Source organism: Canariomyces notabilis (assembly GCF_033297395.1).
Source record: "Canariomyces notabilis strain CBS 508.74 unplaced genomic scaffold N656scaffold_28, whole genome shotgun sequence".
NCBI classification, from domain to species: domain Eukaryota; kingdom Fungi; phylum Ascomycota; class Sordariomycetes; order Sordariales; family Chaetomiaceae; genus Canariomyces; species Canariomyces notabilis.
Window position 1 is genome coordinate 170,488 of NW_027041850.1, and position 14,709 is coordinate 185,196.

The 14,709-nt window shown below is 54.2% G+C and overlaps 7 protein-coding genes across 7 annotated transcripts; 3 read left to right on the forward strand and 4 right to left on the reverse strand.

The window, feature by feature from the left end:
- Positions 1–286: 286 nt before the first annotated feature.
- N656DRAFT_365151 (uncharacterized protein) lies at positions 287–1,186 on the reverse strand. Its single transcript, XM_064809396.1, has one exon. The coding sequence runs from the start codon at positions 982–984 to the stop codon at positions 412–414; it is 573 nt and encodes a 190-aa protein (XP_064666503.1). The 5' UTR covers positions 985–1,186; the 3' UTR covers positions 287–411.
- A 2,419-nt stretch (positions 1,187–3,605) lies between these two features.
- On the forward strand, positions 3,606–5,021 carry N656DRAFT_783589 (uncharacterized protein). Its single transcript, XM_064815985.1, has one exon. The coding sequence runs from the start codon at positions 3,934–3,936 to the stop codon at positions 4,924–4,926; it is 993 nt and encodes a 330-aa protein (XP_064666504.1). The 5' UTR covers positions 3,606–3,933; the 3' UTR covers positions 4,927–5,021.
- A 620-nt stretch (positions 5,022–5,641) lies between these two features.
- N656DRAFT_716932 (glycosyltransferase family 55 protein) lies at positions 5,642–7,207 on the reverse strand (the record flags this gene model as incomplete). Its single annotated transcript, XM_064812171.1, has 2 exons — positions 5,642–7,025; positions 7,101–7,207. 2 exons carry the CDS (start codon positions 7,205–7,207, stop codon positions 5,642–5,644), a joined length of 1,491 nt encoding a protein of 496 aa, XP_064666505.1.
- A 2,174-nt stretch (positions 7,208–9,381) lies between these two features.
- Positions 9,382–10,348, reverse strand: N656DRAFT_365419 (uncharacterized protein). The gene has a single exon (XM_064809397.1). It carries the CDS (start codon positions 10,210–10,212, stop codon positions 9,619–9,621), a length of 594 nt encoding a protein of 197 aa, XP_064666506.1. The 5' UTR covers positions 10,213–10,348; the 3' UTR covers positions 9,382–9,618.
- On the forward strand, positions 10,349–11,072 carry N656DRAFT_365420 (uncharacterized protein). The gene has a single exon (XM_064809398.1). It carries the CDS (start codon positions 10,484–10,486, stop codon positions 10,958–10,960), a length of 477 nt encoding a protein of 158 aa, XP_064666507.1. The 5' UTR covers positions 10,349–10,483; the 3' UTR covers positions 10,961–11,072.
- On the forward strand, positions 10,891–12,060 carry N656DRAFT_783592 (uncharacterized protein). The gene has a single exon (XM_064815986.1). The coding sequence runs from the start codon at positions 11,184–11,186 to the stop codon at positions 12,021–12,023; it is 840 nt and encodes a 279-aa protein (XP_064666508.1). The 5' UTR covers positions 10,891–11,183; the 3' UTR covers positions 12,024–12,060.
- A 232-nt stretch (positions 12,061–12,292) lies between these two features.
- Positions 12,293–14,028, reverse strand: N656DRAFT_717007 (uncharacterized protein; the record flags this gene model as incomplete). The annotated part of the gene is made up of 3 exons (XM_064812176.1): positions 12,293–13,017; positions 13,072–13,542; positions 13,626–14,028. 3 exons carry the CDS (start codon positions 14,026–14,028, stop codon positions 12,293–12,295), a joined length of 1,599 nt encoding a protein of 532 aa, XP_064666509.1.
- Between the last annotated feature and the right edge of the window lie 681 nt (positions 14,029–14,709).

The following is a 14,709-nucleotide window of genomic DNA, read 5'->3' on the forward strand; positions in this document are numbered from 1 at the left end:
TCTGGATATATCATTGTGTATAGAGAAACACACTGGTTGTGATACATGCTTCAAGCATTTGGAGCGCCCTTCGCGAATGTGTGGTGTTTGGGTGCCCTTCCTAGGGGGAAGGTGACTGGGTGGCCGGCTTATGGGGCCTGGTGTGGTACAATGCTCTGTCATTGACGGGTTCCTTCGGGACCATGTCTGGGTCGGCCTCGCAGACCGGAGTGTGTTGGTTGTCGAGCCTTGGTACTAGTAGTACCGGCCCGTGCCGGGCTAGACCCGGGGATCTCCTCGTCTTGGGCCGACCACCATGAAAAACAAATACCAGGTGGATCTAGGTCTGTGTGATGGAGATGAAGGACAGCGCCATGATGTCAGAGGTTGACATATTGATACAACCTCTGGCAGTCCTCGCAGTAGTCGTAGCTAATCACCTCGTGGACACGGTCGTAGCGTTCGTCGAAACGGCACGAGCCGTAAATGTGGCGTGTGTAGACCGAGCACGAGTAAGGGACTCGAGTTGGCTTGCTCTCGCACTTGCAGGCGTATACCGTACGCTCCCAGCTGCACATCTTGTGTCGGTCTAGGGGTGTCTTGTAGTCGAGATGAAGCGTCAGCCGTCAGGTAGGTCCGCCCAGGCTGGTGGGTGATGGAGTTCAAGTCGTGATAGATAAGGCAAGAAAGAAGCTTGAGGCCAGTGTTGATCGGGAGTTGCCCGAGGTATAAGTGAGACTGCGAGAGGCCGATGATGAGATTTGTCTCAAGTGCACTCGCAACTGGATGCTTGTTGATGTGATGATCCAACTTGAGTTGACTTTGTATCTGAGTAGGTCCTATATATACGGAAAAGGGGTATGACTTCAGAGGCCGTTTGCGAACCAGTGACGACGACGGCCGACCGTGTAGCGTTGTGTAAGTGTGCCTGGGGTCGCTTTGGACGGCGAGGACTCCAGTATGCCCGAGCAGAGTGTCTGAGTGTGACCAACAAGGCATCATCATACCGAGCGATCGAGGTCCTCACTGCTCAATATACTTGCACCTGACGTGCACAGCGCTGCACGCGTCCAACAGCGCCCCGGCCCCGATGCCGAACCATGGCGCTGGGATCGGGCAAGCTGCGTCTTCAAGTAGTACGACTGTGCCTCGGAGGGTCGGACAGAGCTGTGACTGACATTGATAGCGGCCCTTGAGAGGCATGGCCAGGTGGGGGTATTCCTTTTTCTGGCATTGTGAGGTCGAGATACCTTGGTACTTGGCTTTACTTTACCTCACTTACATGGACTAATAGATCAGTTTGGAAACGGACATTGGATGGAGGTATGCATTGCCCCACCTACCCCCTTGGTGCCCCCTGCAGACTACCGATGAGGCGCAGGGCCACGTTGGTTCAAAAACTCTAGGTAACTAATATGCATCGAGCAACAGTGGAGGCTTCTGGAGCTTGGTTAGAAGCGATTGATGCGGGCCGTTGCGCCAGAGGCCATGGCGGTGCCGATTGGGCGTAAACTTGAACTCTTTTGGTTGGTGAACCTGGAGGTCGATTATCACGGGATAGGGGTTCTCTAGGTAGACTACCTACCTAACTTCGTGTAACTCCGACTACTTCCGACATCGAATATCGACCCCACGCGGAAAAATAAAAACACAAAGGAGAATGTGCAACGGCGTGCACAATATCTTCCTGGTGGTCATCATCTTGGATCCTAATCATCCTATCCGCAGCTTGAGTCTGACCGATCTAGCAGTCCTACTACCATACCACGAAAAACTCACGGTGTGTCCTACTTTTTTGTACTACATAACTGGACACAGTCACCTGGTGGTGTGACGGCTCTGATCGGCCGCCGGTGAGTGCGGTTGCGGCTCGAACAACTTGTGATTGAAACAAACTGGCATTCAGATTCATAGTACGCGTTGCATATCTCCTGGCCAGCTCCTGTGAGCCTTGTCCTACCTCAGATTCAAGCACGGTATATGGCCGATGACTCAAAAGGATTGATCAATGATATCCGTTACTTTGAACCACGGAATGGTCTAAATGGCGTCTGCCATCTCAGATGGCATACCTCAGCCAGGACCGTGACGTCTACTAGCACTTACATGTAGCATGTACTGGTCAATTCCAACGAGCAATGACTTTGATTCGGTACATGTACCTACCTCGTACTCAACTAGAATTTGATTTTTTTTTTTAGTAGTAGTAGTGCGACATCCATATCATCACGTAAGTGCAATACAATCCTGGATGTAAGTCAACACAAAGCGGTGCGTATGATAGAATTAAACTGCGTCAATGGCTGCTCATCGCCTTCGCCGATAGGTATTGCCTTGACAAACTGCAGAATATCAGGGATATATCCCTGGGTCTACTAGTGGCTGGGCTCAATTGTTCAGTTGTATCCATATCTCGGGGGTCTGGCGGCTACTGTTAACAACCTATGGCTGAACCTGGAAGGTAATGATTAATGACTTGATGGCAGGAGGCAGAAGCCTGTGTTTGACTGATACAAGGTGGAAGAACGATGAATCTGGTTCGCCCAGCTTAGCGCGACGCCACTGATTCTAAGATAGCAACGTAACCAGACTAGCATGCTGCCGCCTCCATGGGCCATTCCGAGTTGAGGCGCCCGGAGGTGGCCGATGCAGCTTGCTCGGAGCAGGAGAACCTCATGACCAGTATGTACACTTCGCGCCCACTTGCTAGGCGTTTACCCGTTACTGTCCGGTGCCAGAAACTCACCATCAAAGCCACGACATCGACTGCCGGATCCAGTCCCCCACGGTCCCCCTAAGGCACCACCATCAGATGCCACGGGTAGCTGCCCGGTCAGTCACTGCACATCGTCGTTGGTGCTTTGTTGCATTTCGTCTAGGTCTCTTGACCACATTGACTCAACCTGTCAAGCAAATGCAGCCTCGTTTTCTGCCCTCATAAAGGCCTCCCATTTTTTCCATCCACTATGTGGACGAGATTCATCATTCCATGTATAAGCCCGGGCCTCTTTTTTGGGTCGCAGGTGCAGATGTGGATATGTTGTCTCTTAGTCGTATTGTCGCCCAATCGACCGTGTGGCTGTGCCTTCATGCTGTGTGTAAGTGCCCGCTTGGCTCCCATAAAAAATGACAAAATCAAGCTTGCGACTCTCAGGTTCGGCGAGATGTCCTCAGCCAACAACTGCATCAGTTCCAATTGACATTGGGAGTGAAAAGATTGTCACGGATTTACTTTCCGGCGCCTACCATCCTAGTTCGCTGGTGCGGGTGTTGTTGGTTGGTTTGCAGCTGTGGCGGCCGACGACGATTTCTTCGAAACTTCCAGGTTTCTGGGTCTCCTTGGATTGGCTGGTTTACCGCGCACCCAGCCTGCAGAAACATGCCGATGCAGCCCGCACTCCGGTGGCTTGCAGCGTATATCCGCCAGAGAGAAGAAAAGGGGCGCCGACTTAGATGTTTGTAAGTTTGTAAGTCAGGTTTCCACGCTGCCTAGGGTGCTTAAACTGTACCAAGTTTGCTCGCAGCTGCCTTGCAAGGGAAAAGGGGTGCATATCCCGTCTGGATCCGGAAGTATTCTAGACTGGTTTCATGGCTAATATGGCACAGCCTCCGATGCCCGGTTGATCCGGCCATCATCCGGGAAGGAGTGTGGCGCGCCACACATCACACGTAGTCAACTTGAAGACGCGGATATTGACTGAGCGGGGTTACCAGGCCAGTCAATATCGGAGTCACTGTCTCTAGATGGCGGTAAAATGGCCGGGCTCTATGGTTCAAGACCCGCACGGTAATCGATGTGGTCTGCAGGTCTTGTCCATAGTCCTTCTTGATCCGGGGGCGTCCACTAGGAACTCTAGCCGCGGACAAAGCCGTAAAAGACAAACTTCAGTCCATCATCGACCTCCGTAAGCAAACAAACCTGACAATCCAAATCATCCAACTGGAACCACCACCATGTCTCGAACCATTGCCAAGCTTGCCCTGGCCCTTCTTCCCTCAACAGCCCTCGCGCAGCAGCGATGCCAATGGGCCTCGCTACGGAGCTTCACCGACGTCTTCATCGAATCCCAGGTCGCCGGAGACATCTCCGACCCCATCTTTTCCTCACCTTTGCTACAATACACACAGAACGGTGTCCCCCTGACCATCAACTCGTCAGCCAGCCTGCTGGGGACTACCCCGGTCACAGTTCACTTTTCGCACACCATTGTTGACCAGGACCAGTGCGCGAGCTTTACCAAGTTGGTCGTTAGCACTCCTAGCACTATCGGCACTGATGGTGTGCGGTGGTCACGGTCTCTGTTAACACGAGGGGGCAGTGGTACTAGTAAAGAAACAGCCAGGAGGAACTTGAAGGGCAAGGACAATGAGGGGGAAAGGCTGCTGATCCTCGGCGCGCAATTGAGGTTCAACCTCAGCACCTCCGGCAACGCACTTGAAACAAGGGTGAGCACCATGGACGTGGTGTACGCGGGCGAGGGAGACTGGAAGCTGGACAATGCCACGGCCGCAAGGTGGTTTGTTGAGCGCGAGGACTGGGGCGCGATCAGTGCCAGCCTGCAAGACTCAAGGGACACGTTGGAGGGTGTTGCGGATGCGTATTTGGATTTTCTTGGGGGCAGTACTGCTAGTGTCCCCTGGGACAGCCCCTGTGCGAGGCTTGAGGGGAGTTTCTACATTGCTGGTAACTCGAAGGATACATGTGTTGAGGGGTTGGTCCTGCCGGGTGCTGGGCAAGGAGGGGTTGGGAGTGGGAAGGCCAAGGGGTTTGCGCAGAGGAGATATGTTATGGATCAGACAGCTGGGTCGGTGAGTGTCTTTGCGAGGGATGAGGGTTTAGGGGGTGCGCCGGCGGTGTTTGAGTTTAGGGTTGTGCAGGGCAGGCTGAGGTATGTTCATCAGTTTGTGGCGACGGCGACTGGGGGTGGGACTCGGAGGGTGGAGTGAAAAGGGGGGATCTATTAGTGCATGTGTAGGGTAGACTACCTACCTATGGCTTAGAGCCTAAGTGCCGCGGCTGGATACAATCTACTAAGTTCGCTATTGCACGAGTTGCGCAAGGGACGGTCAGATTCACGTTGGTTACACCAACTCATCGGTCATCTCTGACTGGCTCACATCTCTATTCATATCTGACACTGTCAGCTTGGTTACCTCAGGTATCCGATTTCTCGGTGAAGTGCAATGTTGAGTCGTGCCTGAATCATGAGGCCACACCACCATTGCACCATTCCCGAGAAATCCGAATAGGAGGAGGTCCATAACTCCATATGCAATCCACGGCCAGATCGTCGCGGGAAATGAGCTGCGTAAGCCCCAAGGCAGCATCGAAGTGTTGGCGTCATATCATGTTGCCGGCCGCATAGTCGGCCGCGCAGGTGGGGGCTATATGATGTGATGTGGTGTTTGCTTCAGCCTTGAGCCGTGGCCATCATCTCTGCGATGTCCATTAAGGCATGCAGAAGGCTGATCAGAACACAGTGAAAGAGTGTTCTAGGTAGAGTCGATCGGCCGTTGCTCGGCCAATGGAGACTCTGGGATCAAGTCTTGCTGTCCCGCAGCCCTAAGGTGTTACCTCCTTGTGTTACCTGGCGGGTAGAGAGGGCAAGATCAACTCAAGGCAGACATTGATTCCTGTTCCTGGAGGATCACCAGGTTCCTATCATGTATGACAGGTACATATCGGCTCATCACCATTCATGTTCCTGCCGAACCCAAACCGCCTCAGGGTTCCATCACGCAGGCTTTCCCCGAGCAGCTGGCGGAACCTCTCCATATTCATTTCCTCCAGCGGCCGATAAATTCTCGGTTCCGGCAGTTTTCCGGTCCTTGCATCAAGTCCCCCGTTCTCTTTCGCAAATTTGTGCATCCCCTCGCGCAGCTCACTGACGGCGCGATGCCCAACTGGAACCAGATTATGGTAGATCGCCCCAAGTCCGACGGCCCACATCCTGCGAATGTGGCCCTCGTCTGATTCTCGGTGGAAGTGAGGGCTAAGCGTCCGGATCTGGAGTATGCGCGTCGGCTTGTTGAGTGGGCGTGCCGCCCCTGAACCCCTTTTTTCACCCGCATAGTCTGTCAACAACCCCTTGCTTTCCTTCAAGTCTGCCCCAGAGTAGTAAGCAAACCCAGACCGCTCCAACAGATCCACAAAATGGCACGGCTCGACGGCATACCCCGCTGCCATTCTCAGCTTGAGCGCAAGGCCCATGGTCATGGCATGCTCACCGGCGTTTGCTGTCGACACCAGGCCGCTCACCGGCGCGCTGCTGCAGGTGGTGGGGGGTATCTTGATGGCACCGCCGTGCACTGTCGTATAATGATATTGATGTTCGTCTCGTATCGAAGCAAACAGCTTGCTGAGCCACTTGTTGACGACTCGGGAGCATCTGCCCTCGGTGACATGGACGTATCTCGTTGTGCCAGGAACACGCTTTGGCTTGGATGCCCAGCGCAGACGGACCATGGTATGTTCCTGCTCGGGCGGCGGGCCCAGGGACAGGCCGGCAGCATAGGCTTTGCAATACTCGTCTACCGATTGGGGGAGCAAGTTGTCAGCGTCGATGAAACCGACGTAGCGGTGCCGGGGGAACAAGGCAGCGGCAATGGCAACGCCCAGAAGCATGCCTTCGCCCTTACCATCGCGGATTGTCCCGTTTGCCGGGTCGAGCAGCTCGGGCAGGCCGGATATCCGGAACGCCTCGGCGGCGTGGATGTCTTTTTGGTGGATGGCCAGCATCTGTCTCTGCTTCATGTGCAAGTTGCATCCGTGAAGTTCAACTTGAAGGGTCTTGAGCATCTTTACCTGCTGCATGTATTGGTCGTCGACGCCAGGCCCGCCACGCTCACAGTTGGAGACTAGGATAACACGGCAAGATGGTGGAATTGCAGAGATAACTCCCCGAATGACATCGACACTCTCGTTCTTGCAGGGCACAATAATGACCATTTGCTCCAACACCCGACTGAGTGTCTCTGGCGAGCGGTAGACCGTCTCGCTCTCCTGATGCCCATCATGATCCCTATCCTCATCCTCCACACCTTCCCTGTCCTCGTCGCCGTCCTGATCATACCCCCTTCTTCGGCGCTTGGGCGGGGCATGCAGATGGTCGTCCTGCGACACCGTAGTCAGCGGCCCGCTCTCTCCGTCTAGATTGGTTACGCTGATCTCCTCAAATATCCGCAACCGGCCAAATCTGTGGCTCCTGGTGGGCTTGGTTAACCGCATGCCCGTCACGGTCTCAGTCAGGGGCTTCTGGGTGTGTGGTATTCTCGTCGCAGGTTGCACGTGCTCCTGACAGGATGTTGTTTGTGTACGCGCATTGCGTGGTTGAGATCTCGGGAAAGATGGCGAAGACATGGTTCTGACACTGCTTGCAAGAGCTAGTTTGTGAGTTCTTTGTATCGATCATGGTGCGTCGACTTGTTTGTTCCCGCCATTTATATAGAGAATCGGCTTCAGTTTGCACTGGTGCGGCTCTCTCAGTGTTCATCTGCTCGCGTGGAGAAGCAACAAAGAACGAGAACGGCAACGTGCAGTTGCAGCCTGCGTGTTTGCGGCGCAATGGGCGTGGGCGTTGGGATTATACATAGTTCAGTATGCACAAAGCCAGTCTTGGACAGCCCGCTCTTGGCTCACGGGAGAGCGAAGAGGTAGGTTGTGCAAGTCCATCGTGTCCCTATGCAACCTGCAAAGAAAAAGCGACAGGTGGGCGTGCGCCATGTCATACATCGTATCTCGTCATACACGGTAGGGCTGCTGACTTCTCATTCATCTTCTCGCCATACATGCCGAAGTAGGTTCCGTAGCACGCTATAAGGGGGAGCAGCTTGACAAAGATTGGCAATTTCCGCCGGTTGTGGAAGAGTTTAGAGAGGCCGCCCTGATTGGCAAAGGGTCGTCAGACATGTAATTTCCAGTGTCCGACTGGCTTGCGGCTTTTGTGGCAGTTTGAACGAACCAACACGACCCTGTCACACCCAACGGCCTATCTCTGTCCACTGGCCGCCTGTCACGCATGACGCATCTTTGTGCGACATGGAACGTGGAGCCTCTTGTCAATTGGAGCTGAAAGCTTGTGCATCAACAAGAGCCGCGGACCAGGGTATTGACTGAAGGTAACATGAAGGCAGCGAAGTTCAGTGAGCTGATGTCTTCTAGTTTTCACTGCGTTGAGGTAAGGGGTCCGGATCTGACAGGTGGCAGCGTACGATACTGTTTACACTGCAGTTGAGCGCAAGTGAACACAGGATACAGTTGCTGAGCCAATAGCTGGATTCCTCAGTCAGAGATTCAAAATCCTCAATTAGGGGTCCTCATTCTTGAAGAGTGTCTAATTAAGTCTTAAGATACCTATCACTTCCAACACGTAAGTTAGCAAGTCAGTAAGGTACCTTAGGTAATATAGCGACCCAACCATGACACGGAAAGGACTTTGCTACCTACTTAAGGTAGGAAAAGAGAACAAACAACAAACAGGTATCACCAGTTTTGAGCAAGCACACCTGCATAGATGTCTCTAGGTGCAAGTGTGTTTTGATGGAAAGGACTGTTCAATGTTCAGGGGCCGCCTAGGTAATCTTGACATCCCAGTAACTAAAAGTTTGCTTCGTCTGTAAGTAGAGCTACCATGAGGTACTTGATCTCATATCCCCAACTTACATTCCCCGATGGAGCACACATTGCCGCTGATGCCTTCAACTCAATCTAGACGAAACAGGATACAACTTGTAGCCGAGCCGCCCAGACAGCCACTGGACCATACCTAGGACAGCGTCAGTGACACTGAGTTATAGTACTAGTGGTATGCCCCTTACTTGTAACAGAGTTAACCTACCTACTGAACATGTTGGCTTGGAATCTATTAACAGCCCTGCATAACCACAATACTCATACTGTTACCGCTGCTGTAGTAGGTATCAGTAACCAGGCCACGCCTATCTGTTTGCTTCTCAGTATTCCGTTTGCTACAGTACCTTACTGTACTTATGTGGAAATAGGGCGATATCAAAATTCCCGTCCCGGTGTAACCCCAAAATACGTCCCTAAGCATTTCCCGCTGTCTCACTTCCATGCCTGTGACAGCCCAATCCATTGGCCAAACCACGGGCTACCATACGTTATGGCGTTCAGTCAGCTATGCAGGGTTGGCCTACCTACCTGATTAAGTATGCAACACCCTGACCGGTACACAGCACAGTCTAGCCGTTGGCGGCCGGAACCGAGCTTTTTTTCCTCGGTTGGTTGTACGGCGGGATATGGATATGGTGAGATACGGCGGGATGACACACCCTGCGGTCAGCATCACACGTCTGATTCCAATCTCTTTTGGTGTGCTGATTGAGGCTCTGCGGACGGTCTCGTGTCTCAGCCGTGAGGATGCGATGCTCTCACGTGTTACATTCAGACGCAGCAGCAGACCACCTGGGCATCCCAGGGGCCAACATCAATGTACGGTGACATGTAGTAGGGTTCGCAATCTGAGGTCCTTACCTCCCCAGGTAGGTACCCTATGCTTTGCAACACAGGGCGAGTAGCAAGCACGACGATCCAGCCAACATACGCCACTCCTGTCATGTAAGGTAAGGAACAGCCAAAGTTGTTAACTCGTAATGGTGATGCGATAGTACCGTTCGATACTACAGTACTGTACCAGCGGCCAGGTTCACCGAGGTCAGGACGTCGCAGTATAGCTTTCGAAATATTGACGGAATCCTGAGAGAACAAGTCAGTTGTGTTGCAAGCTGTCCCATCCTCAATAACGCACAAGCAGAAAACTTGAAGAACTTGTTCAAAGAAATATGATCAGCTTCGAACGAGTACACCTCGGCCGACCACCACGGTGCTCGTTTCTCAGGAGGGATCGTGCTCCCCACGCGTCCAGAACACGCAAAGTCGATGACCACAAGCTGCTCTTGGGCATTCATCATGACATTCAAAGGATGGAAATCATTATGAACGATTCCCTTCTCGTGTATCTGCTCAAGACATTTGACCAACCCGCTCTTTTCGATTGCCATGTCCAGACCGATGGCCAAGAGCTTCTCCATTCTAAACCCAAAGATGCCCTTCCCGTCGACAAGCGGCTCTGGATGCACCTGGACAACAGGCGCAGCGCTTGAGCCAAGGTCGCGAAGGATCTCGAATTCGTCGGCAATCAGCTGTCTCTGCTTGTCATTTGCGGCGACCTTGCAAACTGGGAACTGCTCCCTCTCCGCTGGCGGATCCTTCATGTTGTTCTAGAGGTCTGATGTGAGAGTCGGCGCCATAGCACAAGACGTGTGATTTGGCCCACAGCTCGTCGAGTTCAGGGCTGTGTGGGACGAGAGTAACGGTTGCGCCGGGAACCTGTGGGAAGGAGCCAAGGTCGGGAAACTGTCGCCAGTCGCCTTGCCAGGAGACACGGTATTCTTGTTGCTGAAAGTCTATGTTTGCCGCGTACGGGTCGCCAAATTTGTAAATGTCGGTTACCTGCGCTGGTTTGGACATGGCGCCGGAAGACTGATGCGAGAAGGGATTGCTGCAGCATTTCAAGTTGTACCGGTGCTGGGAATGAACGTGAGGTGGTTTGGGAATTATCACATAAATAATGAGAATAGCAAGTCGCGTCGGAGCGTGTCTTCTCTCAGTTTAAGTTTGGAACTTCATGTATGGAACCAGCAGCACGTGCACTCAACGAGAAAAAGAGAGGAAAGAGTCACCGTATGCACTGGGAATTCCATCTTATCAAGCAGGGGTCTACGAACCGGGGCAATTTTCCACGCGACATGTGCTGTTGGCGTCCACTCAGAAGGGCGGGAAAAAGCCACAGTGGAGACCCGGAGGAATTCACGGCGCTCGGCCGGCTCAGGACCCACAATCGGCCTGACTCCAGGACGCCACATCGGCCGGAAGCCCATCGTCAGCACTACTGCTCCGAGTGATGGTGTGATGACGGTGAAAAAAGTTTCCAATGTTCCTCCGATAGACGCGTGGAGGTGATGGCTGAGTTCTTGTCGACGTCGACATAAAGAGGGCGACCCCTTACCCCTTGACTCGAGCCGGGACGACATACAAACTCAAGCTCCCTAAGTCACCTCCTTGTATACTGCCTACCACGATCGAACAGCAGAAGAACACTCAATCAACATCAACACCATCAATCAACCTCGTCCCAAAACCTCACTCCATCCAGTCAGACCAGTCACCCCACACCATCGTGACCATGTCCACCCCAAGCTCAAAGCCCAAAACAATCCTCTTCCTCGGCGCGACAGGCGGATGCGGCCTCTCCGCCCTCCGCCGCAGCCTGTCGGCAGGACACACCTGCATCGCGCTATGCCGGACACCATCCAACCTGACCAGCCAACTCCCCGGCGGCACCAACCCGCCCAACCTACACATCGAGCAAGGCAACGCCCACGACGTCGACACCCTCATGCGCTGCCTGGTGATCACTCCCACTCCCACCACCACAACCACCACCACCACCAAACTAACCCTGGTGGACACAATCATCTTCTCCATCGGCGCGAAACCCACCCTGCGCGGGAAAGGTGGCATGTCCGACCCACACGTATGCGAGAAGGGGATGACCGCACTCCTAACCGCGCTTGAACGCATCCGTTCCGAGCACGGCGTCTCTCAGGTTGGCACCCCGCGGATCGTAGCTGTCAGTTCAACGGGGATCACCCCGCTTGCGCGGGACCTGCCGTGGCTGATGATGCCGATGTACAAGCTGCTGCTGAGCACGGCGCATCGGGATAAGAAGGCTATGGAGGATTTGTTGGTGGAGGGGATGGGGAAGGACGAGGAGTGGACTATTATCCGGGGGAGTTTGTACACGTCCGGTCCGGAGACGGAGGGGTTGGTTAGGGTTGGTGTGGAGGATCCGGTTGCTGGGAGGGTTGAGAGTTTGGCCGTCGGGTATACTATCAGTCGGGAGGATGTGGGGAAGTGGATTTTTGAGAATTTGATTCAGGGAGTGAGTAAGAGGGAGGGGGAGGGGGAGGGGTTGAGGGATGGGAGGAGGTGGGTGAGGAAGGCGGTGACGATCACATATTGAGATCTTCATGGCGAGTTGTGAGTCTGGAGTGGGGTGACAGGGTCGTTGGATATGTCTGGTCTATGGGGTACGGGGTTGCATGTTATCTTAATAAGAGCGAGTTTGTTTTAGTTACCTATGGTCTGGAGTCCACGTCAGTGTTCATGTTATTACTAGTACCATAGAGCATTATAGACGTTCAACCATCAAGTCATCACCGTCGTCAACGCGCTTATCCACGTCATCACTGCATGATGCGTCTCATCAACCCATCCCCTTACATGTAAATACTAAACATCCGCCGGCACCAATCCAACCCCCCTCCCCCGATCATAAACCTCCACAACCACCCGCCCACTCCCACCCTCACCCTGACAGACAACCAATCCAACCCTCTCCACCCCCTTCTCCACCATCTCCCTAACCTTATCCCTCACCATCTTCAGAAGGGCAGCAAGCTTCCTCAAAGTCTCTTGCTCCTCCCTCTCCCAGACCCGTAGTGCACCTGTCCGGTCCTGCACAACAAGCCCCGGGCCGGGGAGGAACACCCCTTTGTCGTGGTAGGGCGCGTCGTAGAGCTGCGTGCGTCGGGAAAAGTAGAGTTGCGCGTCGGGTGTGAACAGGGGGGTGTTGAGGGCTTTGTGGGTTTTTACTTCTATTAGACAGGGGGAAGGGATGTTTCGGCCGAGGTGGTGGATGTGGATTTTAGCACTGGCATGTTGGAGGATGGTGTCGGTGGCGGGGTGGAGGGGTGAAGTCGGAGTAAGGGGAGGGGAGGGTAGTGTTGGATTGTTGTCGGGTTCGGCGGGTGTAAAGGTTGGGCTGTCACCCGGGTCGTCCAGTCGGAGAGCTGCAAAGGCAAGCTCGGGTCGCTGTTTCGAGGGGGGTCCTGAGAGTGAGATGGAGTGCTTTCGGGTTGGAGAGCCGGAGGTTGGGGTGGGAATCGCGGGACTGGGACTCCCGCTCGGAACAAAGGGGACTGCATGCGGTGACAGGGTGCTGCGTCTCTTCTCGCCTGGAGGGGAAGCGATAGGGATGGAAAATGCCGGGTTGACATCCGGGTGGTGACAATCGCAGTAATACGCATCCACCTCGGACTGGACCACACACCTCAGCCCCCCAAACCGATACGCCACCACCCGGTGATGACTCAAACTGCGGCGCAAAATCTCCTCATCGTCAGCGGGATACCGACAAGTCTTCCGCTCAAACCCCGCGCCGTGGCCCAGGCTGTCGTTCAGCGAGGGATCCTCGTTCCACCGCGACAGCAGCAGCGTGTTGCCGCGCATCTCCACATCGTACCGCTCCGCCCGCATGGATTTGTGCGCGAGGATGTGGAAGAGTTTTCTTAGATTGCTCGCGTTGCTGACGATATCGGCGGATTCGAAGATGTTTACATCTGGGGACATGACCGCGACGGATCGGAATAGCGGCTCGAATGGGTGCGTGTACCGCGGGAACTCGAAGCAGAGGGACTTGTTGTTTGCATCGCATTCGAGAACGAGGGGTTCGGATAGGGGTGTGAAGCGGGGAGGACAGCCTGGAGGTCATCCGATGAGGATTAGTTGATCTGAATCCAGCAATGTGTAATCAGAGTAAGCGATGAAGGCGGACGTCACACACCTGGAACGGCAATCCCGGTGCTAGACACTTTGTTGAAGCTCGCAAGATCGCAGTGGTCCGAGATACTGATGAAGCCCTGACTGAGCTCCAAGAGTCTGGTGGTATCGAGGGTCTCTTTGTACGTGAGGCCTCGCGTCATCAGTTCTTTGAGCTGAGCCTGCAGCGCCTGGTCTCCGGGTGGATGGGTCCACAAGCAGGTTCTTGTCTGGAGGTGAGCGCAGTTTGACCCCTTCTGACATCGGCTCTTGCCGGGATTCTGCTTCCACCACTGGATCTGCTGGTAGTCATGGTAGGACCTCTGTCTGCAGCTCTGGCTGCGGCATTGTCTCCCGTTCACAAGATGAGGACATGGCCCCTTGCGCTCTTTGGCCTGTCTGCAGGGCAGTTGAGTTGGCAGCAACATGGCTATGTCTTGCTGAAAAGGACGAAACCGTGGTATAAGTCGAGTAAATGCTAGACAAATTGGTAGCCTCTGAAGGCGAGATCCCGTAAAATAAGTCGATATGTGAGCCTCAGAGACAGCCATCAGCTGACATCCATGATTCGCCCCAGGGTGAGAACCTTCTCATTCATCAGTGCGCAAGCTCGGGATCCATCGTCGACATGTTGCCTTGGCAGCCTCGCGGTGGGCCTCCCATGCTCGAGAGGCATACCGTGCCGCGTTTGCTGCAGCGGGCGCCTAATCTAGACGGTCAGGCGCATTGCCGTGACCAACTCAACCGTCGCCAAGCCCCAATCGGCATCTCGCAGGCTCTCCCCAGAGGCAGCAAACACTACCAGGAGGGTGTCAACGGCTTTGGACAAGGACGTGAGGCTCCGATCAATATTATCAAGTGTTGCTGTGGGCCACGTTCTGCACAAGTGCAGGTCCAAAGGGAACGATTAGGCCGTGATGCCTGACCGTAAACCTGCATCCGAGCCTTGTATGACACCCGGCCACAGCTGTATGGTCCCCCGATGCCTCCCATACCGCCACCAATCAGTGCTGCCCAGTTGCCTGGCCTATCAGTTGTGGTGTGTAAAGAGGCGCTGAGGCCCGCGTGAAGAAACCGCAGCGGGATTCAGAGATTCTACTAGTCAGCAT